This window comes from Odocoileus virginianus, chromosome 4 (genome assembly GCF_023699985.2).
Source record: "Odocoileus virginianus isolate 20LAN1187 ecotype Illinois chromosome 4, Ovbor_1.2, whole genome shotgun sequence".
NCBI classification, from domain to species: domain Eukaryota; kingdom Metazoa; phylum Chordata; class Mammalia; order Artiodactyla; family Cervidae; genus Odocoileus; species Odocoileus virginianus.
Genome location: NC_069677.1, coordinates 63,962,902 through 63,986,063, shown reverse-complemented (window position 1 = coordinate 63,986,063; position 23,162 = coordinate 63,962,902). Strand labels below are relative to the sequence as shown.

At 40.1% G+C, this 23,162-nt stretch overlaps 1 protein-coding gene across 1 annotated transcript in view; it reads right to left on the bottom strand.

Moving 5' to 3' along the window:
- The window catches only part of SLC9A9 (solute carrier family 9 member A9), a 639,391-nt gene that overhangs the window by 235,870 nt on the left and 380,359 nt on the right, over positions 1–23,162 (bottom strand). The window contains exons 10-11 of the mRNA XM_070466623.1: positions 12,760–12,873; positions 11,088–11,199 (exon numbers count right to left, since the gene is read on the bottom strand). Coding sequence (XP_070322724.1) covers positions 11,088–11,199; positions 12,760–12,873 — 226 coding nt within the window. The remainder of the gene's footprint in view (positions 1–11,087; positions 11,200–12,759; positions 12,874–23,162) is intronic.

Here is a 23,162-nt window from a genome sequence, read left to right as displayed (position 1 = left end):
TCTGAATGTTGAGTTTTAAGCCAACTTTTTCACATTCTTCTTTCACTTTCATCAAGAGACTCTTTAGGTCTTCTTCACTTTCTGCCATAAGGGTAGTGTCATCTGCCATAAAGGTGACAGATTTTGCCATAAGGGTGGTGTCTCAGAGAGGGTTACAATACATTTTCCTCACAAAAACTGTTACTTTGAGTTTCACTTTGAGTTTATAACATTTCATGTCTTAGTGCCAGGAGTAAGTTGCTGCTGGAACTAAAAGCAGAAGATCAGCAATTGTCCTTAAATGAAGGGGTCGGGGGTTCTTGCCATCCATGGGTATGTCAATAGCACTAGCACAGGTAGGTCCTCAGTAGTGATCTGACAGTCATAACTTCTTAGGAATAAAAACCTTCATCTCTGATAGAAGGTTTTTCCGAGAACAGTTGTGGGTTTATATGAATCATGTCTCTATGAAGCACTAATGGCTATCTTTTTCTGTGGTGGTTAAACAAAGTGGTGAAAATTCTCAATTGTTGAATGTTTCCTAAGTAGCTGTCCCTGTGCCAGGCATTTTATATACATTTTCTAGTTTGATTTTCAACACTGACCAACTATGGTAAACACCATTTTACAGCCAAGAGAGCTGAGGTTTTGGAAAGGGTTAACCACACTGCTCCCTGTGGCTAAGACTGCTTCAAAGTGATTTTACCAAAACAGTAGTTCCTATTTATGCCCTTGGGATTCTCTAGGCAAGAATACTGGAGTGGGTTGCCATTCCCTTCTCCCTTAGAAAATATTATGGTCTGCCAAATAGAGGAATCTAATCTTCTGCTTAAAAATGCAGTGGCTCATAACTTTTATTCTAAATTTATTTGGGAACTAAGTGAAGAATATGCTATTTTGACCTAATAATAGGAGAAAACTGTGGGACTGGTTGTAGTTTGAAGCTAGTTCTCAGATGTTCTCAATTTGCCATATTCACACTTATTTTCAGCATTTGAAACTATATGAGGAATTAATGGAGAGCTTCCTTGGTGGCTCAGTGGTAAAGGACTCACTTGCCAATGGAGGAGATACAAGAGAGTTGGGTTTAATTCCTGGGTCGGGAAGATCCCCTGGAGAAGGAAATGGCAACCCAGTCCTGTAGTCTTTCCTGGAGAATTCCATGGACAGAGGAGCCTGGAGGGCTACAATCCATGGGGTTGCAAAGAGCTGGGCATGACTTAGCAACTGAGCATGCACGTGGACTTAATGGAATATTCAGTTCATATGGGCCTCCTGCTTTGTCTACTTTGTCATAGCAACGTGGCATGTGGCTATTCATTATTTAAGATGACTTTTTCTGTGACTGCGTGATACACTGGTTAGAACATTTTCATGACTCATTTCTTCCTATTTGAAGACCTCAGAAGACCTTCTCCACTTACCCACTTGCCCACTCATGCCCGCCCCAGCCCTCAGCGAGAGAGCCGGGGACTTGGCGTGGTTCATCTTATGTAGTGGAGAAAACAAACATCCCGAGCATGTGCCCTGTGAGCTGGTTAGTAGCCTTGTAGTGGTAAGGAGAGGTAGTAGCCTAATTAATTGCATAAGGTATACTGAGAGCTGGAAGGAGACATAGCTCGGAAATGGGAGGGGACACTGGACTCTGGGGGAGGGGGCTTTGAAGAGGAAGCCTTGGCAAGGAATGTTTGACACCATGATGATGTCATCCAGGTTGTCTCTCTCTGGAAGAATGTAAAAGGAAGAGACAAGAAGAGAAAAAGTCCTGCTGGAAATTCCCAGGCAGTCTGGTGCTTAGCACTCCATGCTTTCACTGCCTGGATCTGGTTTGATCCCTGGTTGGGGAACTAAGATCTTGTGCGCTTTGCAGTGCACCTCCCCCACCCTTCAAAAAACAACATTAAAAACAGAGTCCTGTTGCTTAGAGAAGACTCAGATTCTCAGACAACCCTTGTATATACGTTTACAGAAATCTTTTTTTTTTCCCCCTAAGCTGAAGCTAAGCCTGATTCTTGATTCAAATCATTTGGCTCATATAAAAATCTTAGGGTTTTAAATGAGATCTAAAGTTTTCAATTGGAAACCAAAAACATCCCCCCAATACAAAGTAAGTGAAGATTTGAAAAACAGTCTCACATAAGAGCACTACTTACAAGGAAGTGTTAACAGTGTCTACTATTATGAGGACTCAGTATTTTTCTAGGGGAAAAATACTTTCATTTAAAAAACAAAAGATTTTATTTATGGATCTCTTTCCTTAAGTGTATTGTTTCTTGGCTTGCACCTGTAGGATTGGCCAAACCTGGTCTGAGAGCTGCCTATGGGGCAATTTTGGATTCCAAAGTTCCCAGGCTGATAGAACAGGAATGGAGAGTCCTTAAGTGGCATTTTAGTGAAATATACCATATAAGTTGTGTAGACACTGCAAGAAGATCTGACCGATCCATTCTAAAGGAAATCAGTCCTGAATATTCATTGGAAGGACTGATGCTGAAGCTGAAACTCCAAAACTTTGGCTACCTGATGTAAAGAACTGACTCATGGGAAAAGACCCTGATGCTGGGAAAGATTGACAGTGGGAGGAGAAGGGGATGACAGAAGATGAGATGGTTGGATGGTATCACTGACTCTTGGACATGAGTTTGAGTAAACTCTGGGAGTTGGTGATGGGCAGGGAAGCTTGGCATGCTGTAGTCCAAGGGCTCGCAATGAGTTGGACATGATTGACTGACTGACTGAGACACTGTTTTAAATTTTTCATCCATTTGCCTATTTATCTGTTACTTATTTGTAGAAGGCTACTCAGGTTCAAGTAGTGGGCTGGGTGCTAAGTGTATAGAGTGAACCCAATAGATAAGCATTTAGTCTCACAAAGTTCCCTGTCTAGAGGGGCACAGAGTCAGGTGAACCAAAAATCATGGCAGAATGAGACAAGTACTAGGAGAGAAGAAGTGTTGGGTGTTATGGAAACAGAGGTGAGAGACATCAACCCAGACAAGTGGGAAAGGAGTACATCAAGGCTGTATATTGTCACCATGCTTATTTAACTTATATGCAGAGTACATCATGCAAAATGCCAGGCTGGATGAAGCACAAGCTGGAATCAAGATTTCCAGGAGAAATATCAACAACCTCAGATATGCAGATGACATTACCCTTATGGCAGAAAGTGAAGAGGATCTAAAGAGCCTCTTGAAAGATGAAAGAGGAGAGTGAAAGAGCTGGCTTAAAAAATTCAGCACTCAAAAAACTAAGATCATGGCATCTTGTCTCATCACTTCATGGCAAATAGATGGGGAAACAATGGAAACAGTGAGAGGCTTTATTTTCTTGGTCTCCAAAATCACTGCAGATGCTGACTGCAGCCATGAAATTAAAAGACACTTGCTCCTTGGAAGAAAAGCTGTAACAAACCTAGACAGCATATTAAAAAGTAGAGACATCACTTTCCCAACAAAGGTCTGTCTAGTCAAAGCTATGGTTTTTCCAGTAGTCATGTACGGATGTGAGAGTTGGACCATAAAAAAGGCTGAGTGTTGAAGAACTGATGCTTTTGAACTGTGGAACTGGAAAAGACTCGAGTGTCCCTTGGACTGCAAGGAGATCAAACCTGTCAATCCTAAAGTAAATCAATCCTGAATAATCATTGGAAGGACTGATGCTGGAGCTGGAACTCCAATACTTTGGCCACCCGAGGCAAAGAGCTGACTCATTGGAAAAGACCCTTATGATGGGAAAGATTGAAGGCAGGAGGAGAGGGGGACAACAGAGGATGAGATGGTTGGATGGCATCACTGACTCAATGGACACGAGTTTGAGCAAGCTCTGGGAGATGGTAGTGAAAGATAGGGAAGCCCAGCATGCTGCAGTCTATGGGGTTGCAGAGTCGGACGTGACTGAGTGACTGAACAACAACAAGAGTTTTCCTACAGGAAGTGATGTCTAAGCTAAAATGTGAAGGAAAAAACCAATTAATGAGTAAAAGAGTGAAGGTGGTGGGTGTGGAAAGGGGTCAGGGCAGACCAAGAACCTGAGTAAACGGTGGGGGGTGGGGTTCAGGGGATAGAGGTGGGAAAGATCTCTGCATGTTTGAGTAACTGGAGGAAATTTGGTAACTGGGTAAACACTGCTCTGCTGATAAGACTGGCAAATGGAAAAAAAGAAGCAAAGACTGGCATCACAGAAGGGTCTAAAGCAAAAGTGAATAAGGTGGGGGGAATGGATTGAAGAGAGAGGTTCAGAACAGAAACCATGCACTGGGATTATGTTCTGGGATGTGCTTCTCAGACTTTCACATGCACAGAAATTGCCTGGGGATCTTGTCAGAAAGCAGACTTGGAATCAGCATTTCTAAAGAGATCCCCAGTGATGTCATAGCTGCTGGTCCCAGGATCACAGCTTTAGGTTCAAAGGATCAAGAAAGCCTGGAAGTGTTCTTTTTACATGATGGCTGGTAATTGTGTGGGACAGGCTGGTGGCTTAATATGGTTCCACTTATTTAGGCGGTCATAGAGAGTCCTGTTACGAGGCACTGCTGAAACAATAACCTAGACTCTTCACTTTCATGAATTCCACTTACATATTTTTTCCTTCCTGTAACTGAATGGCAACAAGGGAAGGCCATTTTGCGGTCAAAGTCTCAGACTGGCTCTGACCACAGCCTGATCAGTAGGTCACCAAAAAGACACTGAGAAATGTGCTCACCTACACGTGGGCAGAGGTTCTTAAGCTGTTCCATAGAGCACTGGGGTTCTATACAGAGCACAGTGTTTCCCAAAACTTGAATAGTAATGGCAGTCTTTTCACTAGTAAGGGGGGAAGATAAACACTAATGGGAAATTTTTCTTAATTTAAAGTTTTTCTTCCATGCCTTCCCCTTAGTTCTTTAGTGCCAGCAGCTATTTGGATGCTAATGAGTGCTGGTGGGCAACCAAATGAGCAACAAACAACATTAGCAGCAAAGCTGGGCCACAGTTGGGGCTGTTGTCTTTATGGTTATGTAAACTCATGGATGAGGTTTTATGTTATATCCATATACTGTGATCACATTTTCCTGGTTAAAACCCTTCTGAGTTCATGGGATAGGACACATCAGGGTTACAGAGTCTCTTCAAAGTGCAATAGAAATGGATAAATTGGCGAATCACGTCCTCTGACACTGCTGGGCTCTTTCAACCTGCCCAGGTGACTCCGGGCCTCCCTTCTGTCCAGCTCAGCACAGCAACTCTGCATGAGCCTCCACAACCCAGTAGCCTACAGTTCCTGGTGGTTACAGTGGTTTCAGGAAGGCTGCCAGGGCTCAATTGGGCTTGGTATTTCCCTGTCTTCTAGCAATTCTTGGCTCTTATTTAGTTTTAAATTAAATAAAAATTGCAGCACACGGATTTGAATTAAAACAAGAGGCCTGATCTCTGTAATATGCACCATATCAATAGGAAAGCTAATTTGTGCAAAGCACATCTCCTCCTTTAATTTAAACCACAGAGGTCTGCCTCTTTGGTTTCAAGGGAACTGAGTGCTGGGTGGGGCCGCCCACTCCAAGCATTAACTGGGGCTGTGCTGAGCGTGACAGGAACAGTTTCGGGGAGGGGGGGCAGGATGCTGAGCAGTCCTCTTAAGCCCTTTGTGCTGGGTGTCACATGATACAACAGAGCAGCGACGGACTCCTGGCCTTGAATTTAAAGAAGGTCTTAAAATGTCTCAGGGTAGACTTGCCCAGTCGGCTCTGAGCTGCAACCTAGCTACCAAAAAAACCCAGAATTTGCATTATTAAAAGCTTCTCAAGACTGAGGAAGCAAAGAGACCACACTCCTCCTGACCTTGAGACCAGTCCTCATTTTCAGGTTCCAAGGCTGCACGTGTGTGGACTCCGAGTCTATACAAAACAAACTGGGTAGGGACTGGGCTTCCCAGGTGGCTCAGTGGTAAAGAATCTGCCTGCCAGTGCAGGGGACTTGAGAGACACGAGTTCAATCCCTGGGTCGGGAATATCCCCTGAAGGAGGAAATGGCAAACCACTCCAGTATTCTTGCCTGGAGAATCCCATGGACAGTGGAGCCTGGTGGGCTACAGTCCACAGGGTCGCCAAGAATTGGACACGACTGAAGCGACTTAGCACAGGGCCTGTGCTAGGTGAGAAATTCAGCCTGGGCGCTGACAGTGGCTTTGCTCACTTTAACTGGCTCTAGAAGCCAAAGGTGGAGGATTGAGGGGAGAGGGCAGAGGGTGGTGGAGTGGCAGTACGGTCATCATCCAGGAACAATGTGAGGTTTCCCCCAAAGCATTGCTGAGCCCCCACCATCTATGAAGCTCCATGCCTTACTTCAGTGCTCACTGCAGGCCCTGTGTGCTCCCCACCAGGAGGTAAGTAATGAGCCCGGGATCCCTCTGCAAACTCTTATCTTCAGGTGTCTCCAGAATGGAGATAGGAGCTGATTCAGGTTTATGGGGCCTGAAACTTGTACATTTGAGACCCTCTTTAAGAAAAATGAGACAGAAATATCTTTAACAGATTTTATGTACCATCAGAACACACTGCTAGGGCTCATCCCAGGGTCTTGGAACAGGGACCTGAGGAGCTTCAAACTGAAGCTTCTTTAACTTTACAAGTGAATCCACTTCTACTTCTAAAGCATCACCAGCCTTCTTCCTGCCCAGTGCCAAAAAGCCACGTACTAGAGGAGAGTAAAGATGATGGAGGAAAAGGCTTTGTCACATAGTAGGTGTAACTGACTAAGACAGAAATTCTGGCTCTTATTTGATTGGCCTTTGAACCATCTGTGCTGCAAGGGCTTAGTGAACCTTGGCCCAAAGTCAAGTTCCCTCTCTGAAACTGCAAGCCGCCTTAAGGGCAGGGTGCGCAGCTTGGTCACCATTCATTCGAACACTTACCTTAGGGAGCCTGTAAGGAAACGTCTGTGGAATGCATAGCTGGGTGATGACAGAGGGACGTGTAAATAAATTCACACTCCCTGGGTTGGGGAGATCCCCTGGAGAAAGAAATGGCAACCCACTCCAGTATTCTTGCCTGGAGAATCCTATGGATGGAGGAACCTGGTAGACTACGGTCCACGGGGTTGCAAACAGTCGGACACAACTGAGTGACTTCACTTTCACTTTCACCCATTTTAGATAGAGCATCATTGTCATTTACTTTCTTCTAAGGACTCTGAAAAATGTTTTGAGCTGTGTAAATAGAAGCTCCATCTTCATTTCATAGTGAGGCAAGGACAACTAGGTCCCACCCACGAGCTTCAAAGTTTCCTTCTCACTGGATGATCAAAACCCTTCTGGACGTAATTAAGAACATTAAACTACATTATAATGCAAATATCCTTTTAGGGGGTCAGTTGTTTTTTCTGATTTCAGCAGCTGTGGTGATCACATACCAAGAAAAAGCTAGACTGTGTGTTATTTGATCTGCTTTTTAACCTCCTCCTCTGGCTTACATTACCTTAAGTTTACTTTTTAAATTCTTTATTTCCCGGCAAATACATTGAAAACTTTAGGTCCTGAGTGAGGTGTGGAATATGAGGTATGGAATATCAGGATTCATGCAGAAGATCAAAGCCTAGTCTGGAGCATTTTCTTTTGAAGAAAACTATTACCCTCCACATGATGAGCTCCCTTGACCCTTCCTACATTCTGATGGGGATCAGTGGGTGCAATATAGAACTGAGACTATGACTGGGGGAAGGGTGTCGCCCACATGTGTGGGTTACTGTGAACTGGATGCTGGAGTTTGCCTGGGCTAGGAAGGGCACGGCTTTGATTTAACTTCTGTTCTCATGACCTTGAGGGTAAATCTGAAGTCCTGTCAAGGCAGACGTGAAGGATATAAACTCAAAGTCCAGAGGCCCAGGTTTAAGTCTCAATTTCATCTCTTAACTAGTTGTCAGGTTGTGAGCAAGATACTCCAAAGTTCTCCATGTCTTTCTTTCCTTCTCTTTTTTAATCCACAGAAAGAGACCAATAATACCTAGCCTATCTTTCCCTGGAGATGAGTCTCAAAACACCCACAAAATGTCTTAGAAAGGTACAGAATGATTTTAGAGCTGACCATCTATGATTCAATTACATAACCATGTAACATAGCAATTTCCTCCTTTTAAAGCTAAGAAGACAGCTTTTTAGTGGAAAAGTCAATGTTCTTAATAATAGGAACAGGCAGATGGGTATTCCCCTAATTAAACTATTAATGCCAATCCCATTAATGTAATGGAGTTATAGTTTTCTTTCTATAGGATGAAGGTGTTTTAGAATAAGGCCAGATTGTAAATGTTTTAAGTTTTAGGTTTTGTAAATCATATAGTTTCTACTGCAACATTCAATTCTGCCCTTGTAGCATAAAGATGGGGCTTCCCTGGTGGTACTAGTGGTAAAGGACCTGCCTGCCAATGCAGGAGACATAAAAGATGTGGGTTGGATCTCTGTGTCAGGAAGATTCCCTGGAGGAGGGCATGGCAGCCCACTCCAGTATTCTTGCCTGGAGAGTCCTATGGACAGAGGAGTCTGGTGGACTACAGCCCATGGGGGCGCAGAGTCCAACACGACTGAAGCGACTTTGCACAGCATGCACAGCATAAAGGCAGCACAGGCAGTATTAAAAAGAGAAGTAGAGCTATGTTCCAGCTTCATTTACAAAATTCATGTGGGCTAGATTTGGTTCAAAGGCCCTAGTTCGCTGACTCCCCACTTTAGAATATCATAAAGGTATCACCAAGTTCTGGGCTTCCTCACATCCTCTGGCTGTACATACCATACTGCTGGCCTCAGATTTTAATGCAGCTCCAATTTGACAGCTAAGCAAACACAGAAGATGCCAAATCCAGAAAACCAGCAAGCCACGAGGTTATTCGGGCAGACATTTCACATCCCAAGATAGTTATTTAAACCTTGCACTTTTCTCAAAATCTTCTTTGTAAAATAAAGCATTTTTAAAAATATAATATGCCAGTTTTAAAAATAAACCACAATTCTCCAGAGTGAAGCTACTGATATTTTGATGGAAAAGAAGGAACAGTGCTTCCCAACTCCTCGAAATGCTTTACAAAAATGCACCTCAGTGCCAACTTCTTTGTGATCCAATCTGTGTTTTGCTGTCCCATTATAAGAGTTAATCATTACTAAAGTTCACCACTGCTTTAAATTAAAGATCACCTATTGGTACAACTTACATTATGACTCTCTCTCTCTCGGGCAGGCCACACCAGCATATCTGGAAATGTAGGGAAGCACTGTCAGAGGCCTACAGGAGGACATTTTAAAACTCTGGATCTCCATTTGCCTGCACTTGATTAAATGACTCATTGTCAACCTGGGAGCTGCTACCCTTTACTGTGTGGAACAGGAGGAGGGAAGTGAAGGTGAAACGAGACTTTTATTCCTAGTTGTTGTTGTTCAGTCACTAAGTTGTGTCCGACTCTTTTTAATCCCATGGACCGTAGCCCACCAAGCTCCTCTGTCCATGGGATTTTCCAGGCAAGAATACTGGAGCAAGTTGCCACTTCCTTTTCTAGGAGATCTTCCTGATCCACAGATTGAACCTGTGTCTCCTGAATTGCAAGCAGATTTCTTTACTGCCGAGCCACTGGAGAAGTCCTTATCCCTACTTCTAAAAATGTTGATTTGTTGGGGTTTGAAGAGAAGTTTCACAGACCTTGGCTTAGGAATAATTTCATCCTCAGACAAGTTACTTAACCTTTTTGAGATTCTGAACATCATTTTTTTCCACCTAGAAAATGGATTAATATCTGCTTCATAGGATTAATTTGGGCTTCCTTTGTGGCTCAGCTGGTAAAGAATCTGTCTGCAATGCGGATGACCTGGGTTCAATCCCTGGGTTGAGAAAATGCCCTGGAGAAGGTAAAGGCTACCCACTCCAGTATTCTGGCCTGGAGAATTCCATGGACTGTATAGTCCACAAGGTTGCAAAGAGTCGGACACAACTGAGCGACTTTAACTTTCACCTCACTAAGATTGATTTATAATGAGAGGCAAATAGCAGATATTCAGTAAATGATAGTTTTTCTCACTTTTTCCATATCCTCCTGTATACCCTGAATTTTGTTTGCTCTATTGTGAAGCTTTGTTTTACTCTCATGTATCTTCCAGTGAACTGCCTCTGACTGTAATATAAGTGTACAAGTACATAGAAGTCATGTAAGGGGAAAAGTCTCCAAATAAGAAAAGGCTGATGGTACGAAAATTAATTGAACATAAAGAAACACAGTCACCAGAGCAGTTCAGGGTCAGCAAATTCATTTTGTTTGTTTTCTTTGGGAAAAAGGGGCCTTCAGGTATGGTTTGATAGTAGAGACTGTTGATTTCATCCACCTGTGTGTAGGACGGCTCTTGGTATTTGGTGGAAATGCAATTAACACTTTTCTCAATGAATAACTGATCATACTTAGATGTGATTTACTTCTGTATTAACCATGAAAACTTCCTGGAGCTTTGCCTAGGGAAGGAGCAAGGCTTCTAAGGAGAAGGAGTCATAACATCAGACAGAAATGTCACCACTTACACACTATTTATCTGTAAGTCTGCATTTTGTGAAACAATTATGTAAATTCCTCCAACTGAAAATTGATCTGAAATAGGTCAGAAAAGGGCTTCCTTGGTGGCTCAGTTAAGGAATCCGCCTGCAATGAGGGGGAGCTGGGTTTAATCCCTGGGTTGGGAAGATTCCCTGGAGGAGGGCATGGCAACCCACTCCAATATTCTTGCTTGGAGAATCCCCATGGATAGAGGAGCCTGGTGGGCTGTGGTCTATGTGGTCCCAAAGAGTCAGACACAACTGAGAGACTAAGCACAGGTCAGGGAATAGTTCAGTGGCTATTCTAGGCCAGATTCTGGCCAGTTTCTGGAAGATATTGAAACTCGTGGCCATCTTAACAGGATTCTCTTTAATTTCATTTTCTTTCTGGAAAGAAATGCCACTGTTGCACAGAATGTATGGATAGTAGAATGAAAGTAGGTACAATGGGATAAAGAGAAGTTATGCTTCCCCAAGAAGTCTCTAAGTATAATACGTGTACATGGTTTTCCAAGTACAAGGAAAAAGTATGAGAGAAGAGTTGCACGAACACACAACAAAATTCACATACCTGAAAACATCATCATGTGCTGAAAGTTCCAGGGGATCTTGTGTTTCCGGCCTAGATTCAGGAGGAAGGAGAGGGGATATATGTTGCAGGCTCTGGCCACAAAAATTGCTACCTGTGGATAAGCGCAGGGAAACATTGAGGAAAATGTTGCTGCAATAAATGTGATAGTCCTTGGGCTTTAAATATTACGTCCTTAAGCTTCTCTATATTATGACCCAGAAAACAGGAATAAACATGTCGATACATGTATGTCCAAACTGCTTCCAAAATTCATTTTTCAATGTCATTTGCTTTCTAGAAATAATAGAGGACTCTGTCTTCTTTGAACATATACTCGGTTTAAAATTGTTAACCCAATACCACTTCAATCACCGTAAATTTTCTCATCACATTTATGTGGCTGATAACTGACTCTACGCTCAATTCCACTGCAAAATGTGAGGCAGAGACCGTTCCAAGGCTGTGCCATTATCCTCTCAAGCAGCACTTGAGAAAGGATAAATGTGCTTTGGCTCACGATAATCATCTTACTTTCCATCAGTTTATACTCTCTAAATCTAGCAAGCTTCACTTATTTTTTTTTCTTTTAGTGAATTTAATTTCGAGAGGAATTGCCTGTCTAAATGTATAAAACAACTTCTGCTTTAAGAGGTATTTCACTAAAATCCAAGCTATACAGGTTAAAAAATCTATGAAAATACTGGTGGTAGTCATCTCTCCCCTTTTGACATCTTGGACATCTTCCTTGATTGTCTATGCTAGTTTGTCCTCAAATGGGAGGAGTTATTTGGGAAAGAGGGAGCATCCTTCTAACATTTGGATGGAATTTGAAAATTCACTTCTCCGCTTAGTGAAAAGAAAGAAAGAGGCCAGGGCTGGTGCCTCACTGGACCAGGGATTCCAGAGAGGAGTTGGCTCTCTTGGCTGTTAGGATCATCTACTTGTGGTCCCAGAGGGCATCTGTCCATTTTCCAACCAGGAACAAGGATAACAGCTGCTGACTATCCCTGGGAATATCCACAGTGGCTCAGTAGCTTTTCTGATAGATATCCATTCCCTCTGGGAATGCTTAGACCCCAGACCTAGAGCAAGAAAAGCCCCCTGCATTAAAAGTGAGGTCTAGACTTTACCTGTTCTTTTATGTACAGGAAAGAGGCTGTCTTATTAAACTTACATGTGCACAATGCTTAAGATAGTGAAAGCACATCCATCATGGTAATTTGACTTGATCTTTACTCTGTCTATCCTTTTTACAAAGTCTCACTGGAAAAAAGATTTTACCATCTTGTAGTGAAAGTATTTCTAAAGTTCCAAGGCCTGGCTGTCTTCTGATACGTTCTAATGCAGATTAAACATAAAAAATGGATTGACATAATTTTCATAATTTTAGTTAAACATATTTTGAATATTCAAAAAATGTCTTTTTTTTTCAGCTTTTTCCCTTTATTTCCCTCAGCAATTTCCAAACTTTATGTCTTGAACCATAGACATTTAATAAAGGCCCCAATATTTCTTAGGATGTTTTTCTCCCCTAACTCAAATTACTCACATGCTTTGAATTTGAACTTTGCAGTAAATCTGAGGAAAATGAACAATTTAAAAGAATAACTCCTAAAGTTAAGTAGTTTGTTTTCTTCTCTCATCACCTTGTGTTCTGTATTTCAAAGGATACAAAGGCTCCAAGTATGAAAAGAGCATTGAAGATATGATTCTGGAACGTGAACAGTGCCAGGCCCATGTAACAGAAGATAACGTTCTCAGCCAAGAAATTCATAAATTCAAACAACTGGAAACAAAATAGAGAACAAAAGCCATGAATTATGACTCAGCTTTGAGTCCATTTAATTTCATGTGGCTGTGTTTGGTGACTGGATGGTCCTCCTGTATCTGGGAAGGCCATCCTGAGGCTCAGCCGCTGGAGAGGCACAGGGGACCTGCCTATACTTGTCAGGCCAGCTGACTCTACCCTGGCTCTCTGCCCAGGGACAGATGCCACATCCGTGTCAACATCTCCACCTCCTTTCCAACTGCAAGGCTGCCAGTGATATCCCAGGGTGAGATTTACCAGCATGATCCTCAATGACACAATTCCTACCAGAATGACAGAACAGTCCCTCTTACAGAAACTGAAACTATGATTTGGTTAGTGTGCACTGTAGTGAACCATGCAAGAATGTTTTAGCCCCTTCTGTACATCACCCAGAAGGTGCACTTGAGTTCTCAGACCCTGGAAGAACTAAATTTAAAAAAAAAAAAAAAAAAAAAGCTTCAGTTAAATTATCTTCCTCAGGGAGGCAGGAGAGACAAATTTGGAAAACTTAGAAATTGTGGTAAGGATGAATGTCAACTATATTTCAACATCAGAATGATCAGTATATTTCAAACTTCATACAATGAGACTCATTAAATTGACTGATGTAGGTATATCCATTAAATGTCTACAATTTCTAGCTGGTAAAAAGAAAATGATAAATCCCAGGGATCAGTTTATTCAGCAAGAACACAATAGATACATCAAATTCAGTCAGAGGGATAGAGTAATAACAAGTTATGCTGAGGGATGCTCCCAAGAGTTGTTCTTAGACCATTAACTAAACAATTTAAGTTGAACATGAAAAACATTCTCCAACTTCCAGATTAGAAGTGAAAGGGAAATGTGTCCAGGGGCTACAGCAAAGGCAGATTTGGAAGAGACATTAGTTTATGTTACAGACTTTTCATTGGGAAGTTTCTGAAACTTCCTTCTCAGACCTACATAAATCATCATGCGAGGTAAACCTCTGGAGGCATTTCTCTTGACTTTTTAAGGACTCATTATTTTTTCATGTAAAGTATTTACAGCCCCACAAATAATGCCCAATACCTGTTCACTGACAGTTGACAGAAAGAAAGCAGAATCTTGTCAGACACATTATTTAAAACCAGTAATAGAAAGAATGGATTAAAAAGACATAGCTCTTTCAGTATAGGATGGTCTTTCTGCAGTGGTAGCGATCATCAATTATCCTGAGCACTCACTTTACATTCTAGGCCAGCCCATCCAAACAAACACTGTAACCCAACTAGCCAGAGACAATGTGAAAATATGAGGGAAAATACAGGAGATGGGGGACACTTTTCTATTTCATTATATCTTTACTTTTTCAAAAAGTGAGATTTGGCTGCTGCCTATGTGCCATAACATGTCAGGCTGCTATAACAAAATACTATGGACTGGGTGACTTGAACAACAGAAATTCATTTCTCATAGTTCTGGAGGCTGGGAATTCCAAGATCCAAGTGCCGGGCAATTTGGTTCTGATGAAGACTCTCTTCCTGGCTTGCAAAGAGCAACCTACTTGCTGTGTCCTCACATGGCAGAGAGAAAGAGAGAACTTCCTTCTACTGTTTCTCCTTCTGAAGGTGCTAATCCCATTTATGAGCACTCCACCCTCATGACCTAATTACCTCCCAAAGGCCCACCTCCAAGTACCATCACACTGAGGATTAGGGCTTAAACAAATGAATTTGTTGGGGGGAAGACAGGGGAAGATATTCAGTCCAGAGAGATACCCAGTTTTTGACATTAATAATCACATTGCTGTTGTTAATCAGTTGTTAAATTGTGTACAACTCTTTGTGATCCCATGAACTGCAGCACACCAGGCTTCCCTGTCCTTCATTATCTCCCTGAGTTTGCTAAAACTCATGTCCACTGAGTTGGTGATGCTATCCAACCATCTCATCCTCTGTCACCACTTTCTCCTCTTGCCATTAATCTTTCCCAGCATCAGTCTTTTCTGGTTAGTAGGCTCTTTGCATCAGGTGACCAAAGTATTGGAGCTTCAGCTTCAGCAACTGTCCTTCCAATGAATATTCAGTGTTGTTTTCCTTTAGGATTGGCTGGTTTGATATCCTTCTGTCCAAGGGGCTCTCAAGAGTCTTCTCTAGCACCACAATTCAAAAGCATCAATTCTTTGATTCTCAGCCTTCTTTATGGTCCAACTCTCACATCCAAACATTACTACTGGAGAAACCATAGCTTTGACTATATGGACCTTTGTTGGCAAAGTGATGTCTCTACTTTTTAATGCAGTGTCTAGGTTTGTCATAGCTTTAATAACCACATATCAAGGTTAAATGCATAGGTCCTTCCCTTCTTGGGTCCCCATCCCAAATGTATTTCACTCTAGAGAGGACATTTGCTGACTAGGATCCATTCAGCCTCTTCTTAGTGGTTATACCCCATTTTGTCTCTGGGGTCTACTTCTTTCCCCATTTTCAAACAGTGGGATTGGTTCAGAAATATGTGTGATGAATTCAGCTGTTATTAGCTGGAGTTAGGACTTCTGAATGTGAGACAAAAAAATAAGCTAAAAAACAAAAAATATGTTTATATATGTAAGAATCTGTCAAGTGTATTAACATATACATGTACACATAGCTTGTTCACTTCACTATACAGACATTTGACATTTGTATTAATTTTTTTACCAAGAACATGTTACTTTCAGAATTAAAAAAAAAACTGAATTAAACTACAAGAAAGAAAAATAAATATCAAAGTAATATATTAATGCATATATATGGAATCTAGAAAAAATGGTATTGATGAACTTATTTGCAGGACCGGAATAGACATACAGAAGAGACTTGTAGACACAGTGGCAGAAGGAGAGGGTGGGACAAATTGAAAGAGAAGTATTGGCATATATACACTACCATGTGTAAAAGAGGTACTAGTGGGAAGCTGCTGAATAACAGGGTGCTCAGTTCAGTGCTCTGTGATGACCTAGATGGGTAGATGGAAGGGGTGGGAGGGAGGTTTCAGAGGGAGGGGAGATATATATATATATATACTTAGAGCTGATTCACACTATTGTATGGAAGAAACTCACACAACACTATAAAGCTATTGTCCTTCAATTAAAAATGAAAATTTAAAAAATAGAGTAGAATAAGATATTTCCCAAATATTTTCTTCCTTTAGCCTTGCTTTCACAGCAACTCTTCATCTTTTTAGTTTTAGGAAATTATCAAGCATCCATATCTGTGTGTGTGTTCAGTCACTCAGTTGTGTCTGATTCTTTTGCGACCGTATTGACTGTAGCCTGCCAGACTCCTCTGTCCATGGGATTCTTCAGGCAAGAATACTGGAGTGGGTTGCCATGCCCTTCTCCAGGGGATCTTCCTGACCCAGGAATTGAACCCGTGTCTCCTTCATTGGCAGGAGGATTCTTTACACTGAGGCATCAGGGCAGTCATCATGCACAATGCTCCATAAATCTGACTGTATTTTTATATAATTTACTTTCATTAGCTCAATAATATTTATAAGCCTCTTTCTATGGCAATAAATTTGAATCTACTAAACAATTTTTAATGGCACCACAATCTCTTTGTATCTTCATATCAAATTTTATTTTGCTGGATCCATTATTACCCATTTTTAGACATTTGGTTGTTTCAGATTTTCCCCTTATAAACAAAACTGCACTGAGCATCTTTATACAAACCTCTCTCCCCAGCTGAGTGATTATTCCTTAGGTGAAATATCCAGATATGGGATACTTCTGTCAAAGGACATACATTAATTTTTCTTTTTCAACATACTACCAGTCTGCCTGTCAGAAAGAGTATACCAATTTTCATCTCTAACAATGGTGTGGAGGCTGTATTTTCCTCATATTCTTGACAAAATTAATTTTTATCAATTAAAAAAATAAACCTTTGACAATCTGATCGACTCATTTAAATTGTAGCTGGTTGTTAGAATTTTAAAAAAGATTCCCTTCAAAGCAAGGCGGCAGCACTGATTAGCACTCCTTTGTCTATTTATATCATGTAACAAAATTCCTCTGATTGAATAGGCTTCATAATAACTTCCTTCTTGGGGCACTTAAGTGAAAATGTGTGGGCAAATGCAACCTTGTGTTTCACATGCAAAAATCTCCTGAAGACATGTTTCAGAAGGAGAATCTACATTAAGTTCTACTGCAGAGGTCCCCAACCTTCAGGATCTAAAGCATGATGATCTAAGGTGGAGATGATGTAATAAAAATAGAGATAAACTACACAATAAATGCAATGTGCTTGAATCATCCCAAAACTATCTCCCACCCTCTGGTCCATGGAAAACTTGTCTTCCATGAAACTGGTCCCCTGTGCCAAAAAGACTACTGGCCAAGCTGACAGAAGCAACCAATTTGGTCGTTAAACCTCATTGCTCCAGTCTGGCCCAGAGTAGTCAACTACCGAGGGAATAGATTTATTGGTCAATTTTGAAAAAAATAAAGAACAAACTCTACCCCAAAACCAATAAGAGTAGTAACAATAATAACAACAAATGTCAAAATAGTTGATACAGTATTCAATATAAATAACCTTGAATCTACTTCCTTCCTACTCAGGGTCAATGAAAAATAACTTGAATCAACATTTTATTTATCTAGTACAGTATGCAACATTTGTTTTATTTCCATTAATTCACAGTTTGTGAGCCTTCGGCGGGGACTCAGGTTTAAAATAATATTTGCTTAGGAAAACTTTTCTTCAGGAAAAAGAAGCAAGTTAATAATGTAAATAAGACTAGGGGAATATTTAAACTTCATAAGAGGACAATCTATCTTTAAAAGTTTTAAAAGCTCATGGTAACCACTCCTATGCTAATTAAACAACTTAATATGGTCAGCAAATCATGTTTTTTACAGACTTCTTTGATACTATGTTTTTCATTTGGTGTTACTTATTATAATTATTAGAAAGTAAGAAAAAATCATATCTGTTTTATTTATTTATTTTGAATTGGTATTAACTGTACTGAAGATTTTACATATGATCATTTTTCAAGTATTACTCAACCTTTTACACAAAGAATCTTCCAGAACTTGAATTCTTTTGGATCAAAAAAATCACACCAACTCTAAACATGAAAGCAAGGGAAGGAAAACCTGGTGCCATGGTCAAGCATTTCTTTTTTATTTATATGTGTTTTATAAAATATGTTTATTACTAATTCTGATTGATTCTTTCTCCTAATAGTGAAAGAATGAAACTACTATATTACTCTGATTCATGTGCAGAAATATTACAGCAGTTCACTACACCCAGATTAACTAACACTAATTAAATTCACGTGGACTCTTCAACGTGGCCTCTATTTGACTTAGTAAAGTTTGGCCCAACATACTGACTTTCATCTACTTGTCCAAGTAGTGCACTGAAATTCATTTTAATTTGGATATTAAAGAACCTACAGAACTGTAATAAAAGTGAAAGTAAAGAAAGAACTAAATGCATTCTTTTGTTTTTTCCATAATTTTGTCCTGAGATTAATTTTTTTGTTTGTTAATAAAATTTGCCTTTATTTTTAACTGGGAGCCTTCTTTAGAGAATACTTCAGATTCTGTTTTTTATATCTTATTGGGTATATCTACAACTATTCTGAACAAACTGGACTGTGTGTGTGTTCAGTTGCTTCAGCCTTGTCCATCTCTTTGTGACCCCATGGACTGTAGCCCACCAGGCCCCTCTGTCCATGGGATTCTCCAGGCAAGAATACTGGAGTGGGTTGCCATACCCTCCTCCAGGGTATCTTTCCGACCTGGGGATTGAACTTACATCTGCCTGTGTCTACTGCATTATAGGCAGAGTCCATACCCACTGAGACATGCGAGAAGCCAACTAGAGTACCAATAAACAATTTTCATTACTATATTGGGGAATTTGCAAGCAAACATTATAATATATTCTATTAGAATTATAAACTTTTACTCCTGGGATTATAATACTTGCTTGGTCCTATATTCTGAGGGAATCTGCTCAAGATGTACCCAATAATTCCTATGGGTTCTAGAGGAAAGCATAGGAAATGAATTGAGCTTAAGACCCGTGATCTTTACCACCAGGACAGAAGCTTTCTTGCCAGTCAAGATCATGGTACCCAGAGTGAAGCCTCGTCTTATGAAGCCAAAGATTTATAAGATTTACAAATAAGTACAAGTGCAATCCTTTGAGGTCCTTTTCTAGATTTAGGACATCGTAATAGTATTAGTGGGCTTCCCTGGCAGCTCAGGGGTAAAGAATTGCCAACGCAGAAGACAGAGGTTCTATCCCTGGGTCAGGAAGATCCTCTGGAGAAGGAAACGGCAACCCCCTCCAGTATTCTTGACTGGAAAATCCCATGAACAGAAGAACTGGCAGGTTATAGTCCATGGGGTTGCAGAAGAGTTGGACATGATATAACAACTAAATAACAACAACAAAATAATATCAGTATTACTATTATACTTCTAAAATAGTAATAATGCCAATGGGACTCACTTCTTAGGATTTGTGCTAGGGAATGTGTTAAAGGCTTTCAAAAAAATTTAACAATTCATGTTATTATAACAAGAAAACTCATAAATTGATACTATTATTTCCATTTTACAGTTGGGACAACTGCACTTGACCATATTAATGCATTTGTCCACAGAAAACACAATAAAGGGAAGAACTGAGCTGTCCTGAGTTTTGTCCAAAGTCCACACCCCCTCTGCCAGACTACGCTGCCTCTCCACTAGACAAGATCCAAGTTCAGGGACAGCAAGATGTTTGTTAATAACAGTTAATAATAGCATTGGTGAATACTTGTAATACATTAGAGTCTGTAGAGCAGAGTTTCATACATCTTGTTTGATCATCAGGGCAGTTCTTTTTTGATAGGGAAGATATCTGTAATTCTGATCATGTGTTGTTTTTTTTTTAGTAAAGAAACCCAAAAGGTAAATTTCTTTGTACCTAACTAGTGGAGGCAGGGGGTGACTTGAGATGGGGATACTTTTCTCCCCACAATGTCTATTTACCAGCCCCTCCAACCCAATCCTTCTAACCCTTTCCTTCTCTCAAAAAACGAAAGTAAAACCAAAGGTCTTGCCATGCCCTTGTAACATCAAGACAAATCTCCTTTCCTATAACCTCTTTTCCCCTTAGAGAAATTTCTGGACTGTGTCTTATATAATGATTATACAGTTTTATAATATTGCTATACATATATTGTGTATTTTTATATCTATATCTATCTATGGCCTAAAATAAAACAAACTTCATGCAGTGTCTCTGCCCCATCTGCAGGAGGTGGGCTTCAAATCCAATATCAGATGCTTCAAGGTCAGGGCTCTGCTGGTCCTGTAGTAAAGGCCATTCACAGGGCTTGAGTGTTCAGAGAGCTGCATCTTTGTCATTTCTTTGAGAATTTTGGGGTTCGCCATGCACTCCTGGCTGCTACCCAGCCCTCTTTCATCCCCTATGTTTTTCATTGTCTTCCTTTAAACTTAATTTGACTTTGTTAAAACATAAGACTTCCAAAAGCACAGCCTATAAAAACACAGCAAAACACATTTTAGGAAGATGAATAGGTATCGTTAAGTAAGTAAAGCTAATATAGGAAAGAAATGTAGTTACAGCTACAAGGAATTGAGCTTCATTAAACTGAATAGAAACTGTAGTCAGATTTTCTTGAAATCCTTGAGCTTATAACTTAAAGGGAAGGTTATTTTCTATGAGTCTGCTAAATTACTTTAGCCAGTAAACTCTGATAATATTGTTCTTATTTCTGGAGGTTTTCTACTTTTGATTCTACCTGTTTTGAGAGGCTATTAAGGGAAAAGTACAAAGTTTTGTAAGGTTGCATTTAAGTTAATGCACCATTAGGTTAAGAATATCTTCTCAAGTCTGCAGCTTCAAAGTGCTTATTATCATGATATTGATCAGGCATATCAGTTCCCCACATAAGACTGGCCTTAGATCTATTTCAATGAATGGAAACACACACACACACACACACACACACACAGAGCCTAAAATATAGGAACATCAATTTCAAAGCCAGAGTTGCATTGTGATGTACGTAGTCCAGACATCTAGCCAATGCTTGATTGCTCCAACACTCTTGGTTAGGGCTCTCTGGCTTATAGTTGAACAGGGCCAAAGGCAAAAACTTCACCTCTTAACCAAGGAAGCAAATGGCATTTTTGGACACCTGTAACAGTTAGAGGGGCTTACCAGGTAGCACTAGTGGTAAAGAACCTGCCTGCCAATGCAGGAGACTTAAGAGATGCAGATTCAATCCTTGGGTTGGGGAGATCCCCTGGAGGAGGGCATGGTGACCCACTTCAGAATTCTTGCCTGGAGAATCCCATGAATGAGGAGCCTAATGGGCTACAGTCCATGGGGTTGCAAAGAGCACAACTGTTGGAAGATTTTTTTCCTTTTATTGAGTTGAAATTTGGTTCTCTTATCACTTTCAATGCTTCTCCTACTTCTACTTCTTCAGCTCATAAAAAAATAAGAGTCAAGTAGGGTATCATTTTCTTTTATCCTGCTTGCTCTAACAGCATAAAGGGGATTTCTACCAGAAGAGTTGCAGTTAGGTGATCTTACAGTTTAGATAGCAACTGCCACTTTTCATCTTACTGTCTTATTTGTCTTGAAAGTAAACATTTTGCTAGAAGTTTGTGGTTGGCATATGGGGCCTCTAGTCTAGAATATCTGCAAGGGCTGGGGGCCTACAGTGACCAGAATTATTTTCAAATAAATGTCCTCCAGAAGGATTTTCTCAGCAAATCTAACAGTGTTGGCTTTCAGGGGGAAAAAAGGAAGACATGGCACAGCATAATTAATTTCTCTGTGGCCTTGCCAATAAATAAAGAAAATTAATTAGTTGAAACAATATATTTTCTTTGAAGAAATTAAAACTATGCTTAAAAAAAACTCCTAGTGAATAATCCAAGAGAAACATTAATATTGTTAGGCATTGATAAAATACACATATTATCAAAAATTTTAAAGGTTAATACCCATTTCTTCTACTTTCTGCATTCAGCTATTCTTAATCTCCTTTCTTATTCATCTTGTGCATCTTTTTATAATTAGCCTATGATGAATTCTTTCTTGAATGAGAGTATGAAGAATGTACACTAAAAGGAAGATTTCTAATGATTTCATTTCTTTAGGTAAGTCTCTGAGTTGAATACCAACACCCCAGCCCTTGCCACTGACATGAGGGACAACCACCCACAACACGACTGAAACTACACCATTCCTCCACCATGAGGACCGTGTGGTCTTTCTACACGAAGATTTGTCACTGGCAACAAATTGAATATTGAGCCACACCACTGTGAGTTTTTATGCCGCCCTGTTTCCTTGATGAAAGTGTTGCAAACTAAAATGCCTAGGACTGAGGACATTATTCAGTGTTGTTTTATGATCAGCTGTTTCACAATGTAATGCACAGAGTATCAGGACAAATGGAAACACTAGAGTCAAACTAATTGAGAAAGGCTTTGCCTCAATTTTGAGAAGTTGAAGCATGTGTTTGGAATAACAGTTGTATCACTAACTTGAAAATTTCTAGTTTCTTTGCTTCACTTTATGTTACTCCCAATAAAAACTGTCAGTTTTGTTAGTGTATCTATCATATTTGAACCCCTTTGATAACTTTCTGAATTAGCTAATTTTGAGTACTTCACTACAATGGTACAACAGTAACCAGAACATCTCGGAAAAAAAAAAAAAAAAACTATTTTACCATTCTTACTCCATCTTCTATTTTTGAGGGAAAATAATTTGAAGACTAATTCAACTGATTTGCTATTTAGCTGAGTTTGGCTATTTAGCCAAACTCTTTGTTAAGCTTTTCTTTTTGCTTTGAGGTCATCTTTTGTACAATACATGGAGGTAGATATTTTACAGTTTAGAATGTAAAGAGGTGCAGATTGTTTTCTTGTGTGTTTCAAAATGATTTTAAGTCTGATACAAGTGTATAACACTATACATAAATAGTAATATTCAATATTCAAGCTCTCAATTTTCTTGTTTTCCAGATGGTTAAAGAGTCCATTAAGTTGACTGACAAAAGAAAAAAAATTACAGCAACAGGTTAAAATTGTTTTTATTATGAAGAAGAGTTTAAACTCAATTTCTGAACTATGGCAGATTAGATTATGTAAAGGCATTCAATAGAAGCCTTGAAGCTTAGAGTAGAACATTGATTGTGTTAAACATGATAAGAAATTGGAACATGTGAAAGAGTTTATAAATCAGAGAAATCAA